The 14,401-nt window shown below is 42.1% G+C and overlaps 1 protein-coding gene across 1 annotated transcript in view; it reads right to left on the bottom strand.

The window, feature by feature from the left end:
* The window catches only part of DHRS9 (dehydrogenase/reductase 9), a 32,708-nt gene extending 18,581 nt beyond the window's left edge, over positions 1-14,127 (bottom strand). The window contains exons 1-3 of the mRNA XM_063933574.1: positions 14,066-14,127; positions 12,073-12,407; positions 431-689 (exon numbers count right to left, since the gene is read on the bottom strand). Of these exons, the coding sequence (XP_063789644.1) occupies positions 431-689; positions 12,073-12,385 (572 nt within the window). The 5' untranslated portion in view covers positions 12,386-12,407; positions 14,066-14,127. The remainder of the gene's footprint in view (positions 1-430; positions 690-12,072; positions 12,408-14,065) is intronic.
* Between the last annotated feature and the right edge of the window lie 274 nt (positions 14,128-14,401).

The following is a 14,401-nucleotide window of genomic DNA, read 5'->3' on the forward strand; positions in this document are numbered from 1 at the left end:
CCAAGTGCGGATTGTCTGCGATACTGGTACATAGTTATTGTTACCAAAAAAATCGGGTTATTGCTGTAGTGAGCCATCTTTTCTAGAGGCTCCTCTGTTATCATGCTGTTAACTGGGTTCAGATCACAAGTTGTACAGTGTGATTGGTGTGGCTGGTATGAGTCTTACCCGGGATTCAAAATCCTTCCTTATTGTGTACGCTCGTCCGGGCACAGTATCCTAACTGAGGCTTGGAGGAGGGTCATAGGGGGAGGAGCCAGTGCACACCAGATAGTCCTAAAGCTTTCTTTAGATGTGCCCAGTCTCCTGCGGAGCCGCTATTCCCCATGGTCCTTACGGAGTCCCCAGCATCCACTACGGACTACGAGAAATAGAATTATCGGTAAGTAAATTCTTATTTTTCAGCTAGCATGATATGTATTCAACTTACCTTAAACTGTCATTAAAGCCTTCAACTCCATATTTAGAGGAAAAGTATCCACCTCCGCTAGCTGCAACTCTCCCTCCAACACTGGATACGTTCACAATCCTACCTCTAGCGTTCTTAATCAAGGGGAGCACAGTCAATGTGACATGTATTAAACCTATTAAATTAACTTCGATTGGTTCTCTCACGTCTTCAATGGTCAGCCAATCAATCGGAGCAAGGGTTCCCATAATTCCTGCATTGTTCACTAAACCCCAAAGACCTATAAATAGAACAAAGCATGTTTAAAATTCCATCAAAGCAATTCTATGACTTATACATACTTTTTAAATATCCAATATCACAGCTCCGTATACAGCCACAAATAGCATGTTCTAGCAAACTGAGCATGCACAGAAGCACATTTTTCCATATATGCAGCCGATTTTGAGCTGGGTGGATGTTGGTCAGATCTCTCCTTGTATGATTTGAGCGTGTCTGGGTGACAACAATGTGGCTGTATGCAAGAGATCAACTTGTGGGACTGTCATGGGAATGTGGTGGACATGTTGCTAGAGATTCGTGCTATACTGAGGTGTGTGAAGGGACACCTACTCTTGACAGATCTCCTGCACCCAGGATGGCCACTGGTGATAGTAATGATGACAGTAAAACAGTGGGCAGTGCGGCTTCACGTCCCAAATTAGAATAAGGCCCCTTTAGGGTTTGCTATCATGTAATTAAATTCACACTTACAAAAACCTAGTTAACATTTTCATTTGCAATAATTGGGAAATAAACAGTAAGTGGTTTACCAGTAAAAAATAAACAATAATAATAGCACTTTTTTAGTGTAAAACTAGAGGTAACTTGTGTATATCAGATCTGTTCTAGCTTATACAGTATATACACTGGATGTGGATCAATGGATCAACAATGTTATGGTCAGCAGTCATTAGGTCGACACAAAATGGTCAACATGCATTAGGTTGAGAAGTACAAAAGGTCAACAAATGATAGGTCGACAGATTCAAAAGGTTGATATGATAGTGGTCAACACATGTTTCTTGGGCCAAATCTTCTATATTTCATGTTATGTGACCACCATCAGTGTAAGCGTGTGCACTCATGGGCTCGGTTTTCTTGGCACCAGTTACTATACCTAATACAGTAGATGTCCATATGGAAAGTGAATCTAGCAAATGTTGAGAAAATGTGAAAAAAAAAAAAATAACTTGTCGACCATTTGTGTTGGTCATTGTCATGTCAACCTTTTGAACCTATTGACCTTTAGTACCTGTTGACCTTTCAACTGTCAACCTTTTATATCTGTCAATCTTTTGTAATTGTCGACCATATGGCATCGACCTATTGACTGTTGACCAATACACTGTCGATCTATCATCCAGATACCATATACACTGTGTATACCATGGAAAAAGGCCCACCATCATACCTGACTACTTTTTTAGATTTTTTGGGACACTTCCTAATGTTGAGGAAAGCTCCTGGGGGTAAATTTATTTAAAGTTGGTTTAAATATATGTAACCCCCCTTTAACCCATAAAGGGAATCTAGGTTGCCCACCACCCTGTTGTCTGAAGGGTACCTACCCTTAAACTCCCGTAAAGGGGTACCTTTATTAGTGCCTCCACCCAAGTATTGGAAAGTATTTATGGGCCTACTTGGGAAAGCCTCTACAATGACCTGTTACCAGATAAAACCCTGAATGAGGAGCTATGTGAGAAATATTAGCAAGGCTTAATACACTTACACTGGAATATAGACTGATAATATCGATATTATCTTAAACCATAAAGCTATACCTATAAACACACTCTTACCATGGAGCCGCTGTGGCCACTATACTTAAGATACACGCTACGCACTTTGTACGCTATTTGCGTACAGAGTCCCGTACGTTGTACGGACTTAGCGTACACACGCCACGCTGGGGGTACAAAGTACACACAGCGCGCACACAATCAGTTGATAAACTTTAAACCTTGTTAGTGATACAATGCAATGATATGGTTACACTTTAAACCTTTATGCAGCAAAGCACTGCAATGATGTTATACCTTAAACCTTACACAGTGCTGACGGTATAAAGTACCCGCAGTGCGTACACCTTATCAATACACTCTTAAACCTTATACAGTTAAATACGCTTTAAACCCTAGCAGGGAAATGAGGACACAACACCGATATGTAGTTAACCGCTGGGTTCTAAGGCCACAGTGGATTATTTGAAAGGGGATAACAATACAAATTATACACTACAAGGCTAACAAGATAAATCTACAACAGAATAATGGCTACAGTCAATGTACATACGTGAGAGTATTCGCAAGCGCAACCTGGACCAGTCCTCCGCTCATCAGGAAGATAGCATTTAGAGTCTGTGATAGTGACCTGGCCTGCAGCTCGCTCTTTATTCCCTAGATCAAAACATAATACAATAGACACTGTGTGCTCTTCTTCCATTGGTTAGGGGGTGGGACATATCCTGTGCACCGGGGACCATTGGTCAGCTCAAGAAGTGGGCGATGGCTAGGACTTGAGATGTGGTTTCTGTTGTTTGCATCTGAGTTCCCGCCCCATGACCAGTTAAACCCATCACATTAATCATACATAAATCTGGTATTATTAATGACTTAATGAGGTCATATTTAATAATGTTCTTATTCCCACCAGATTAATGTTTACGTGACTCTGAACAATATGATCCCACACATGATATGATTATCTATTTCAATCCTCAAGATATACATATATCCACACATATCCATATATATATATAAGACCAAAAATCCCTGCACTCTCACACAGCTCAGCCAACTACTGGGGTGCCAATCAGAGTCCGACCCACACAGAGGTGGGACCCATAGTACAATACAGGATGAACCACAAAGTGGAACAGATAGCACTCACCAGATTTCAAATCAAAAATTCAGCAAAATGAATATTTAATGTAAATGGTAATCTCACAGTTCAAAGGTAATGTCCATATTTATCCGACGTTTCGGTCCAAACCAGGACCTTTGTCAAGGATTCACAGCTTTGTCAAACCAGTCAGCATCACAGCAAAGTCAATCTAATAGGTACTGGAGTCTGGAGATGATGTCTCACCGGCCCCTGTTATATAGCCAGGCCTAACAGGGGCCGGTGAGACATCATCTCCAGACTCCAGTACCTATTAGATTGACTTTGCTGTGATGCTGACTGGTTTGACAAAGCTGTGAATCCTTGACAAAGGTCCTGGTTTGGACCGAAACATCAGATAAATATGGACATTACCTTTGAACTGTGAGATTACCATTTACATTAAATATTCTTTTTGCTGAATTTTTTATTTGAAATCTGGTGAGTGCTTTTGGTTCCACTTTGTGGTTCATCCTGTATTGTCATATATATATATATATATATATATATATACATACATACACATACTCCTGCTATTACAATTTGTTAGGAATTATATATATATACAGTATATATATATATATATATAAACACCTACATCTCCATGAGTTTTAGACTATGAATGTTAATATCTTAGATTTCTTACTGTCTGGTCTTGTGTTTTGGTTAGTTATTTTTAATTGATTTTCTAAACAGCTTCGGTTCCTGGGTATTGTCTCTTTGTTTGTTTTTGCTTTCAGGTGAGACAATGACAATTCAGTACTCATTGTTTTAAATAGAAACTTGGCTATTTCAGTAAACAGAGGTGTTTGCCTTCTTCATAGAATTTCAAAGCTTAGTGTAAATAAGGCCATTGTATTTTAGTCTCTGGGAGTTTTAATTTATGTGTGACTGATTTTCATGCTATTTAAAGGTTAAAGCAGACAGTGTGGGATTTATACAATATATATATATATATATTAGATTTATGATATGTCTTTGTGGCTTTTCCATGAGAGTACAAACTCCACTGTAATTACTCATACCACGCTCAAACCGCGCAGGACCGCGGGAGCGACCATACACAATTTGCGAATATGTGCATGCACAGCCGAACACGCACGCACACGGAGGCCACCTATGTGGTGTTTGTATGTAATGTGTGTTTTGTAATATTTTCTGACTTCGACAAGACCTGCATCTCAGTTCCTGCCAGACATCTCTCCTTCGACCCTCACGAATTGTCAGTAACAGTAACAATTTTATTGAGCAATTCAATTAAAGTACATACATGCAAAGGTTTAAATATAGATAATCCGATTGTTCACCCTCTCTCCACGTTTCACTACTATAGTGGTTAACCACAAATTGCATATAGTCACAAAGCTTATGAATATTCTAAATCATACTCTAAATTATACTGCAGTATAATAGCTGGTCTCTACATGACTAGTCACTGTTGTACCTAAGTGCACTCGTTGGGGCCCTTCCTTTTAAAATCTTGTAGCTGGGACACTTAAGTGGTTTGTGTAAATATATAGATGCTATTCCCATAGGGAAAGATCCAATTGGTTACATCAGCAGTAAGAATTAGACTTTACTCCAGAATGGTCTCAGTTCGCGAGTTTAAACAGATGCTCAAGACGGATTAAATCGCTCCAATAAAGGTAATTAGTTTGTGAGCTTTTATTCCATAAAAGTCAATCTGTAACTAGGCCATTGTCTAGTTATATATGTCCCTTTTGAATAATATGGCAGCGGAATAACAATAACTAGGCTGTTCAATTATATTTAAAGGATGTGTTCATAAACACCAATAAAGAGGAAGCGAATCCCTCACCTTCTATAGCATTTAGTGAGGAGATACCGGATGGTTCATAGCAATTGGCTTTTAATAACATCAGCCGCTTCCAGTAAAAAATGTGAGCCTTCCCAGACTCAAGTCTTTTGTCCTTAAGCTGTGTTCAGTTATATCAGTGAAGTGCTGCATTGGTATAATATTAAGCTGTGCAGCTGGTGCTCAGTGCCGTCTTAACAGCAGTGTAGGCCCCTGGGCACAGCAATGCACTGGGCCCCCACCCATCCTCCAGCGGTAGGGGTGTGTGTGTGTGGGGGGGTGTGCTATCAGCGGCAGCTTTGATGTCCCGCGGGTGTTCCAGCATGTAGGACCTGGAGCAGTACTTTCTGCTAATTACTCCTTTACTGCACAGATGGGGCTAAACTGTAGAAGGGGGCATTGGGCTGAATGAAGAAGCCCTGGTACATGACTTCCAGGGTGGTAGGGGGTGTTTAATACGTAGGGGATGGGCGTATAGTGGAGTGGGCTTAATATTTATAATTTTCCGGTGGGAGGGCAGCTTGCTTGACTGCAGATATCTCAAGTTCCTGAAAATATATTTCTTAGCATTGAATGGGGTAAAAAACTAGAGAGCCCCACCTTTCAGGAGGTATTGGGAACTTGGGGATAAGAGTTCAGGAGCCAGAGCAATCCACCAACGAAAATCTAAAACTGCATATTAGGCGTGTGGAGCTGGAGCAGGGACCAGCTGCTGGAAGGCTGCTATCTCTGGTTCTGGGCATAGTAGAGACAAGCTGCCAGTGTCCACTGACAGGGGAGAGTCCCATATTTTGGAGTATACCCTCAGAAATTCTCTAAGTCAGACAAAACCCGAGATATCTGGCTGGGAAGAACAATTAACAGGCTTGGTTGGGGACCACTGCTTTCAAGTCAGATATCTCCGGTTCCACAGGGTCGATTTTAAAAAATCTGGTACACCTGGAAAGAGGGGATCCTCAGCTATCAGCCTAGGGCCCTTATATTCCTGGGGCCCTTGGGCAAGAGCCCATTGAGCCCATATGAAAATACGGCCCTGCTGGTGCTACTGTATGTAGTGAAGGTATACCATTCACCACTATTACTCCCATCAGTCTATGCCTTTCTCAGTCAGCCTTACAGGGCACATAAGGGAAGTATATGGCTAACAGTTTTGTATGTGCATCTTAATAAGCTCCGCCTCCCAATTGTCACTCCCCCCGATTTCTACCCTGGGCTGTGTATGTGTAGGGTGTCATTGGATTGTATAGCTCACACCATCTGCAGCTCCATAGATTGTAGGCTTCTGAGGCCACACACCCCTCACAGTAGCTGACTGCAATCTCCCTCAATGTGATTCTGCACACTCTTGCCCCCTGTGCTGCTGCTGTGTCTGAAAAGGTGAGGTGTGCAACCACAGACATCACCCTGCTGTCTTCCTCTCTCTTACGCAAATCGACTGCCTGAGTCTCCAAGCTGCTCCCCCTCCTTACTGCTCTGCCCAAGTATGCTGTGTGCGTGCATGGGGGAACTTTTCTCACCACAGCCAAGTCCCAAGGTTGTACTCCTCCTCAATGGTAGCAGGTCAGGAAGGAGTTCTATTGCCATCAGCCCTGCTGTGTGGAGAGCTCTGCACAGCTGTCAATCACTGCCGCAGCACCGCCACTTTTGGCGCTGGCTCCGCCACTTTTGATGATGGCTCTACCCACTTTCGCCATAGCCTTCACCAGCTGTCATAGCTTTGCCTACAGGAAACCATCTGCAGCATGCAGCCCCTACAGCAGGACATGGCTCCCTCACTGGCATCAACCCCACACCTCCTGTGCCTGGCAGCATGTCTACAGCCCGTTGTTTACAGAAATGTGTCACAGGTCATGGTGGCGAGAGTGAGCATGGGAGGGAGGGTACGCCAGTCTGGCTGTCAGCTGTAACTGATAGCTCTTTTATCCGCTGCAGTGAGGTAAGGCCCCACCCACTGGCAATCACTTCATCTCACTCTGGGTGATAGGACTGGGTGACAGGCCCCTCCCACTGGCAATCACCCCACTGGGTGATTGACAGCTAGGAGAGAGAGGAGTAGCTAGAATGTTCCCCCAGTCACTTGCCACCATTGTGTATATACAGTAAATACATTTTAATAGTTCATAGGCCCCTCCCACTGGCAATCACCCCACTGGGTGATTGACAGCTAGGAGAGAGAGGAGTAGCTAGAATGTTCCCCCAGTCACTTGCCACCATTGCGTATATACAGTAAATACATTTTAATAGTTCATATCAGTAAGTGTAATTAAATAAAGTATTAATATGACATTTGGGAAAAAAAGTATACTGTACACACACACACACACACACACACACACACATAAATAAATATATATATATACATATATATATATATATATATATACATATACACATCTATAATCCTCTGAGGTGTTAATACATTAATTTGTTTCTCTCAATATAGAGATATCACTTTAATTACAGCAATTTTTACCTCAGATGAGGCACTTTAACCCATTAATCAGGGTTACATTAATATATTTTTTAATCAATTTAAAATTGATCTAAATTGATGTTGCATTCAACGGCTAAAACGCACATTTACTAGCAGGTTTTTTTTATTTTTATTTTTACATGTCAGTAAATGTGCAATTCAGCCCCTGAAACGCAGCATCGATTTAGATTGTTTTTCGAACCAATAAAAGTCAATTAAAATTGTTGTTTTAGTAAATTTACCCCCTGGGCTCCAAAGGGAAAAAAATCAGCCTCTCTGATCTGACCATTACCACACAGAAGTGGGTGGTACGGGGACTCAATCATGCAACATTCCGTGAGTCACGCCATCCTCGCCATATCCCAAGCTGCAAAAAAATCATTATCAATGCATTGCACAAAATGGGAGGTGGTAGTATGGTGATCCAATTACAAACCTTCAACCTGAACCTCCCCCCTCTGCATCTGCTGGGGGCCACTGTAAAAAATCAGCAAATAAGCCTGTCATAATTCACTAACAGGACCCAAAATATTTTTTAAAGAATACTAGACTTTACTTTTTTTTTTAAGAAGAATTTATTGTCCGACTTACAGTAACATACAATATCTGCACGACATATATCAACAGAGATAGCAAGGTACACAAATACATACAGAAAATACAGCAAGCAGTACATGAGTAAATCATTTTTTTCCAATAACAGAGATAGTGCAAAGAAAAAGAGAATCCTCCAGGTCTACAGCATGGCCAAGAGGATTAAGAGACAATAAGAAGAGAGACAGAGAACAAAGAGAGAGCTAGAGCAGGAGCAAGAAGGGATATAGAAAAGAAGGAGAGGGGTCAAAGTGGTGGGGTCCAGGCAGATTGATATATAACCTGACCAGATAAACAACCCATCTAGCTACAAAATGGGGAGGGGGCATTTTGAGAAGCCAGCCAAGGTGCCCAAACGGCATTGAACACTTTGGCGGAGTGCTTAATGATACTGGTCATATATTCCATTCTATAGACATACCAAATGTGAGCAATGACCGATTGTAGGGATGGTGGGGAGGGCAGTTTCCAGGCCTTTGCAATCTGGTATGTTGTAGCAGAAGCGACACCACGTAACAACTTATTCTGATGTTTAGTTAAGGTCAGGAGTTCCAGAGGTAGAAGGAGATATTTAGGGTCTAGGGGAACTGGAGTATCAAATAGGAGCGAAAGGAGCCTAACAATTTCTTTCCATAAAGGCGCTAGTCTTGGGCAAGCCCACCAAATATGCATATAGGTCCATTCAGTAGTGCAACCTAACCCCTCCAACATCTATCTGAATCTTCAGGATACAGAGCTTTTAAGCGAGAAGGTACGTAGTACCAACGGTATAACAGTTTATACACATTTTCTTTTATCTTAACACAGACAGAGCTGGAGGATGCATTACCCCATACAGGCCCGGCGCTAGCCGCTCAGCAAGGGATGCAGTGCAGGTAGGCGCCGGGCAGGAGAGGCGCCTTCACTGCTCTGCATCCCAGCTGAAGCGCCGTCCTGTCCCCCCTGCTGCTGCTGCGCCTGCCCTGTCACACTGACAGGCAGCCGCAGCAGCGCCGGCAGCATGACTCCTTCTCCTCTGTCCCCTGTGACAGGGAGAGGAGTGTTTTCTGTCTGACGAAAGGGGGCGGAGCTACACGGACCAAGAGGCGGGGCTACACGGACAAAGGGGGCGGAGCTACATGGACCAGGCTAGCAGACTGTGGAAGATCTGGCCAGCAAGATTGTGGTAAGGGTATGTAAAGAGTGTGAGAGAGAAAGTGTGTGTGTGTGTGTGTGTGTGTGTGTGTGTGTGTGTGTGTGTGTTTGTTTGTATTTAAGTGGACGCTGTCTGCCGTAATGTGTAAAAAGGGGGGCGCTGTCCGCCGTAATGTGTATAAAGGGGAGCGCTGTCCGCCGTAATGTGTAAAAAGGGGACTCTGTCCGCCGTAATGTGTAAAAAGGGAGGCGCTGTCCGCTGTAATGTGCAAAAAGTGGACGCTGTCCGCCGTAATGTGTAAAAAGGGGTGCGCTGTCCGCCGTAATGTGTAAAAAGGGGACTCTGTCCGCCGTAATGTGTAAAAAGGGGAGTGCTGTCCGCCGTAATGTGTAAAAAGGGGAGCGCTGTCCGCCGTAATGTGTAAAAAGGGGGACGCTAGCTGCCGTAATGTGTAAAAAGGGAGGCGCTGTCCGCCGTAATGTGCAAAAAGTGGACGCTGTCCGCCGTAATGTGTAAAAAGGGGTGCGCTGTCCGCCGTAATGTGTAAAAAGGGGACGCTGTCTGCCGTAATGTGTAAAAGGGGGACGCTGTCTGCCGTAATGTGTAAAAAGCGGAATCTGTCGGCCGTAATGTGTAAAATGGGCTCTACCTGGTGTGGTGGCGCTACTGTGCGGCATAGTTTGAATAATGGAGACTACTATAATATGTAATATGAATTGGTATTATTTTGTGGCCACACCCCTTCCCCGCGAAGCCACACCCCTATATTTTTTGTGCGCGCCTGCGGTGCGCACTGCCCCTATTTTACATGCAGGTGTGTGTGGTGGGGGGGTGCCGATTCCCTCTCTTGCACACAGCGGTAAAATGTCTAGTTACGGCACTGTCTGTGTGCAGGGCCGTAACTAGCGCTGCACAGAGTGAGTGTGGGCAGAGAGTTCACATCCATAGGCTTACACGTATCTCCTGCAGCTCAGGGGCCAAAGAGGCCATGGTAACCCCCCCGGCCCTACATGTAAAGTATGGGAGGGCGCAAATTTATATTTTTCAGGAGGGCGCCGAACACCCTAGCACCGGCCCTGACCCCATATCTCCCCCCATTCCTCTTCATCCAAAGTGATATCCATATCTCTCTCCCAAGCGAATTCCCTGTGATCTCAGCGGGGAGCAGAGCTTCGTAGCAGCAAGGAATAGAGGTCAGAAGTGAGACCTTTCATGGAAGAGTGTCTCATACATACACTTTCGAGAGTGGTAAAAGGTCTACAGGACAGAGAGGCATTAACCTTGGAGTGAAAGTATTGAAGTTGGAGGTATTGAAAAAATTCACTGTGAGGAAGAGGAGACTGTGCCTGAATCTGAGCATCTAGACTTTACTTTAGCCCAAACCCTAACCAAAGCTTGGCCTAATAATCTTAAACCAGTTTTATGCTGTGAGGTAAATGGCTAGGGAGGCACTGGCTAGTATCAGAAGCAGATTTATGCACATATAGTATATGAATCCGAGGGTACATGGGGGCATTATACAAAGGTGCAGCAGTATACTGTATACTGCTGGAAATTTGGTGATGAGATGTGCGGATAAATTAGGCAGGGGAGGTAGTGCCTCATCTGTCATACTCAAGTATATTCCAGAGTTTAGTACTAAAAAATATATTTATGATACCTTCTTTGTATTTTTCTTATCATTTTTATAGTCAAAACTCTGTCTGGAGTATACTGGAGTATGACAGGAGAGGCTCTACCTCACCTGACCGCACTGCCTTAAGCCCAGGTCTCTTTAGTAAGCCTGATATTTGTACTGTATGTCTGGTTTAAGTTCCACAGTAACTAGGGGTAAAAAGGCCCAGTTAACGGGCAAAAGGATAATTGTGACTGATGCCTTTATATGGCCTGATCACTTCTAATACTGAATGCTCTGCTTGCATACATTTAAAGATCACCCAAAAGAGAACCTGTTATAACAGAAAGAGTGGAAGTGTTATGCTGAAGGAGTTGGAAGTGATTTCCCACATCACACCTCAGACCTGTCAGTATGAGACGTGTTTATGAATTTCTTTGTAGACTGTCAAACCATGCACCATATATAGTGCTTATGTTACAGAGTATCTTTCTTTTTCAGGTAGCATTTTTTGAGTTGTGTAAATGATTGTTGCAGGGCAGCACTTGATGCTTGTGTTGGCATTGTCAGCTTGAAATGTACCAGTACAGGTTGAGTATCCCATATCCAAATATTCCGAAATACGGAATATTCCAAAATACAGACTTTTTTGAGTGAGAGTGAGATAGTGAAACCTTTGTTTTTTGATGGCTCAATGTACACAAGCTTTGTTTAATACACAAAGTTATTAAAAATATTGTATTAAATGACCTTCAGGCTGTGTATAAAGTGTATATGAAACATAAATGAATTGTGTGACTGTAGACACACTTTGTTTAATACACAAAGTTATAAAAAATATTGGCTAAAATTACCTTCAGGCTGTGTGTATAATGTGTATATGTAACATAAATGTATTCTGTGCTTAGATTTAGGTCCCATCACCATGATATCTCATTATGGTATTCAATTATTCCAAAATAAAGAAAAATCCCATATCCAAAATACCTCTGGTCCCAAGCATTTTGGATAAGGGATACTCAACCTGTAACTGCAAAATATTTACCCTGCAATTTAAATTTTTAGAAGTCTGACTTTCAGTATTCTAGGCTTCAGAAGTTTAACTTACCTTTATTCCCAACTTCATTCTTCACCCATTCTCCGACTCTCCTTACGCTGTCAGCATCAGTTACATCCAAACATACTGATTTAAGTCTTTCTGATGTTTCCTGTTTTAAAGCAGCTGCTCCAGAATCCGTCAAACAAGTTGCTAGAACTCTGAATCCCATCTTGTCAAATGTATGGGCAGCATGATTTCCGAACCCAGTGTCACAGCCAGTGATCAGTACATGCCTGCCTTCAATGCTACTGATTCTTAAGCTGTCCCTTCTCCACCACCAGAAATAGAGGAGAGGCACACAAAGCAGCACATATAAAAACATGTTGTGTTTCTTTTACTGCCTCCTATGACAAAAAGGGAAAGGACACAGTAAATTGTTTTAGCACATAAGCAGATTACTGATGAAATGTCAGGTTTGCATCTGTTAATGTAATTCCACTTACAATATAATGCAGTATCACATGGTTTACCAGCTCAGCAACTGTTGGAAATGGACTACAAAGCAAAATAGTCTAGTCTTGCTTATGCTACGGAACTATTGTTCTTCACTTATGTGAAATATCCCTTATATCCCACATCCCTTGGATTAGACAAGGCAATAACTGAGGCTGAAGAGTTGGGTGAGTAGAAACCTACCATACACATTGGACATAGCCCTAGGCCTATGTATAGCCACCAGCAAGACGGTGGCAAGAACATTGCCTACAATTGGTTTGACCCTATAATATGAGACTGTAGATTAATAGATCTATAACTATATCCAACGTATAGTGGGAAGTAACACTTAAAAATCCATGTTTGTCAATCCAATGTATCCATGTATCAAGAAATGGATTGAGACCATCCAGCAAAAGTAGGTAGCTGCATGCCAGCGGCACAAGCACCATGTTGTATGGTACCATTTACTGTTAGTAAATCAGTGCTCAGGAGAATTGTTCTGCAGCACTTCCAAAGATACAATGTATATAATTTTTGTTGGCCAATAAAGTATAATTAAAACATTCTGTATAAAATGTTGTGTCTTGATTGTAAGTCTATAAATTGTTTTCTAACATGTGTTATAGTTAGAATAGGTGTAATGGTTTGGTTTAAAAGATCTACATAAAAAAGCTCTATAGTCAATAGGTCGACTCCAAGTGGTTGACATGGGAAAGGTCGACAAGGTCAAAATGTTAACAGGGTCAATAGGTCAGCATTCACACAGAAGAAAAGGTCGACAGGGTGAAAAAGATCGACATGGAAAAGTTTACACAATACATGTCGACACAAGTTTTTTTTTCTGGTGGTTTATTTACACTTTTGTCCTACTAAAATCCCCCATTAGTATACCATTATGCTCACCATGCTTCAGGTAAGGTGCCTTGCTCTGCTCTGCACTTGACACAGGTTACTATTCCCAATCGTAGTCCACGTGGATGGTAAAGTATGATAAAGTTGAAAAAAAAGTGATTTAAAAACAAAACTTGTGTCGACCATACAGTATGTGAGTCGACCGTTGTCATGTTGACCTTTTAAACCTGTCATCCTTTTGTACTGTCTACCTTTTTACATGATGACCTTTTATACTTGTCGACCTTATGCATGATGACCATTTGGGGTTGACCTCTTGACTGTCAACCTTTTCAATGTCGACCTATCATCCGGATACCAGGTGTACAATATATTTTCATCCACTTGCAACGAGAAACTTTAAAAATCAACATATTAATTGTGGGTAAGCATGATCAGTTTTCTGTACAATACCATAATACGGTCACAGACATAGGGGGACATTTACTAAGCAGTGATAAGAGCGGAGAAGTGAGCCAGTGGAGAAGTTGCCCCATGAACCAATCAGCAGCTCTGTATAATTTTATAGTATGCAAATTGTAGAAGTTACTTCAGTGCTGATTGGTTGCCATGGGCAACTTCTCCACTGGCTCACTTCTCCACTCTTATAACTGCTTAGTACATGTCCCCCATAGTTACATGTTGAAATAATCTTTGAGACGTTAATACTTACATGTTGTTAGAAAGAATTCAGAAGACAAGTTCTCTCAACAGGCAGCTTCCGTCTGGTGTTTGAGGAAGTGGCTAGTAGCTTTATATATAGCATATAATTATTGCAAATAATATGTTATGATGACACAACAAGGAGTGGTCACCAGTAGCAGGTAAATTAATTTACATAATGTCAGCTCCTAGTATAGACCATATAAGCTTTTTACGTCTATGCAAACTTACTTCCCTAACTAACACAGTATCTATTTGTTTTTATTCATTCTGTACTAACAAGCTGCTCGTTTTATTGCAACACTGACACTGAAACAGGATATTACTTTAGGTTTTTGTAGTTGCT

The sequence above is a fragment of the Pseudophryne corroboree genome, chromosome 7 (genome assembly GCF_028390025.1).
Source record: "Pseudophryne corroboree isolate aPseCor3 chromosome 7, aPseCor3.hap2, whole genome shotgun sequence".
In the NCBI taxonomy this organism is placed as follows: domain Eukaryota; kingdom Metazoa; phylum Chordata; class Amphibia; order Anura; family Myobatrachidae; genus Pseudophryne; species Pseudophryne corroboree.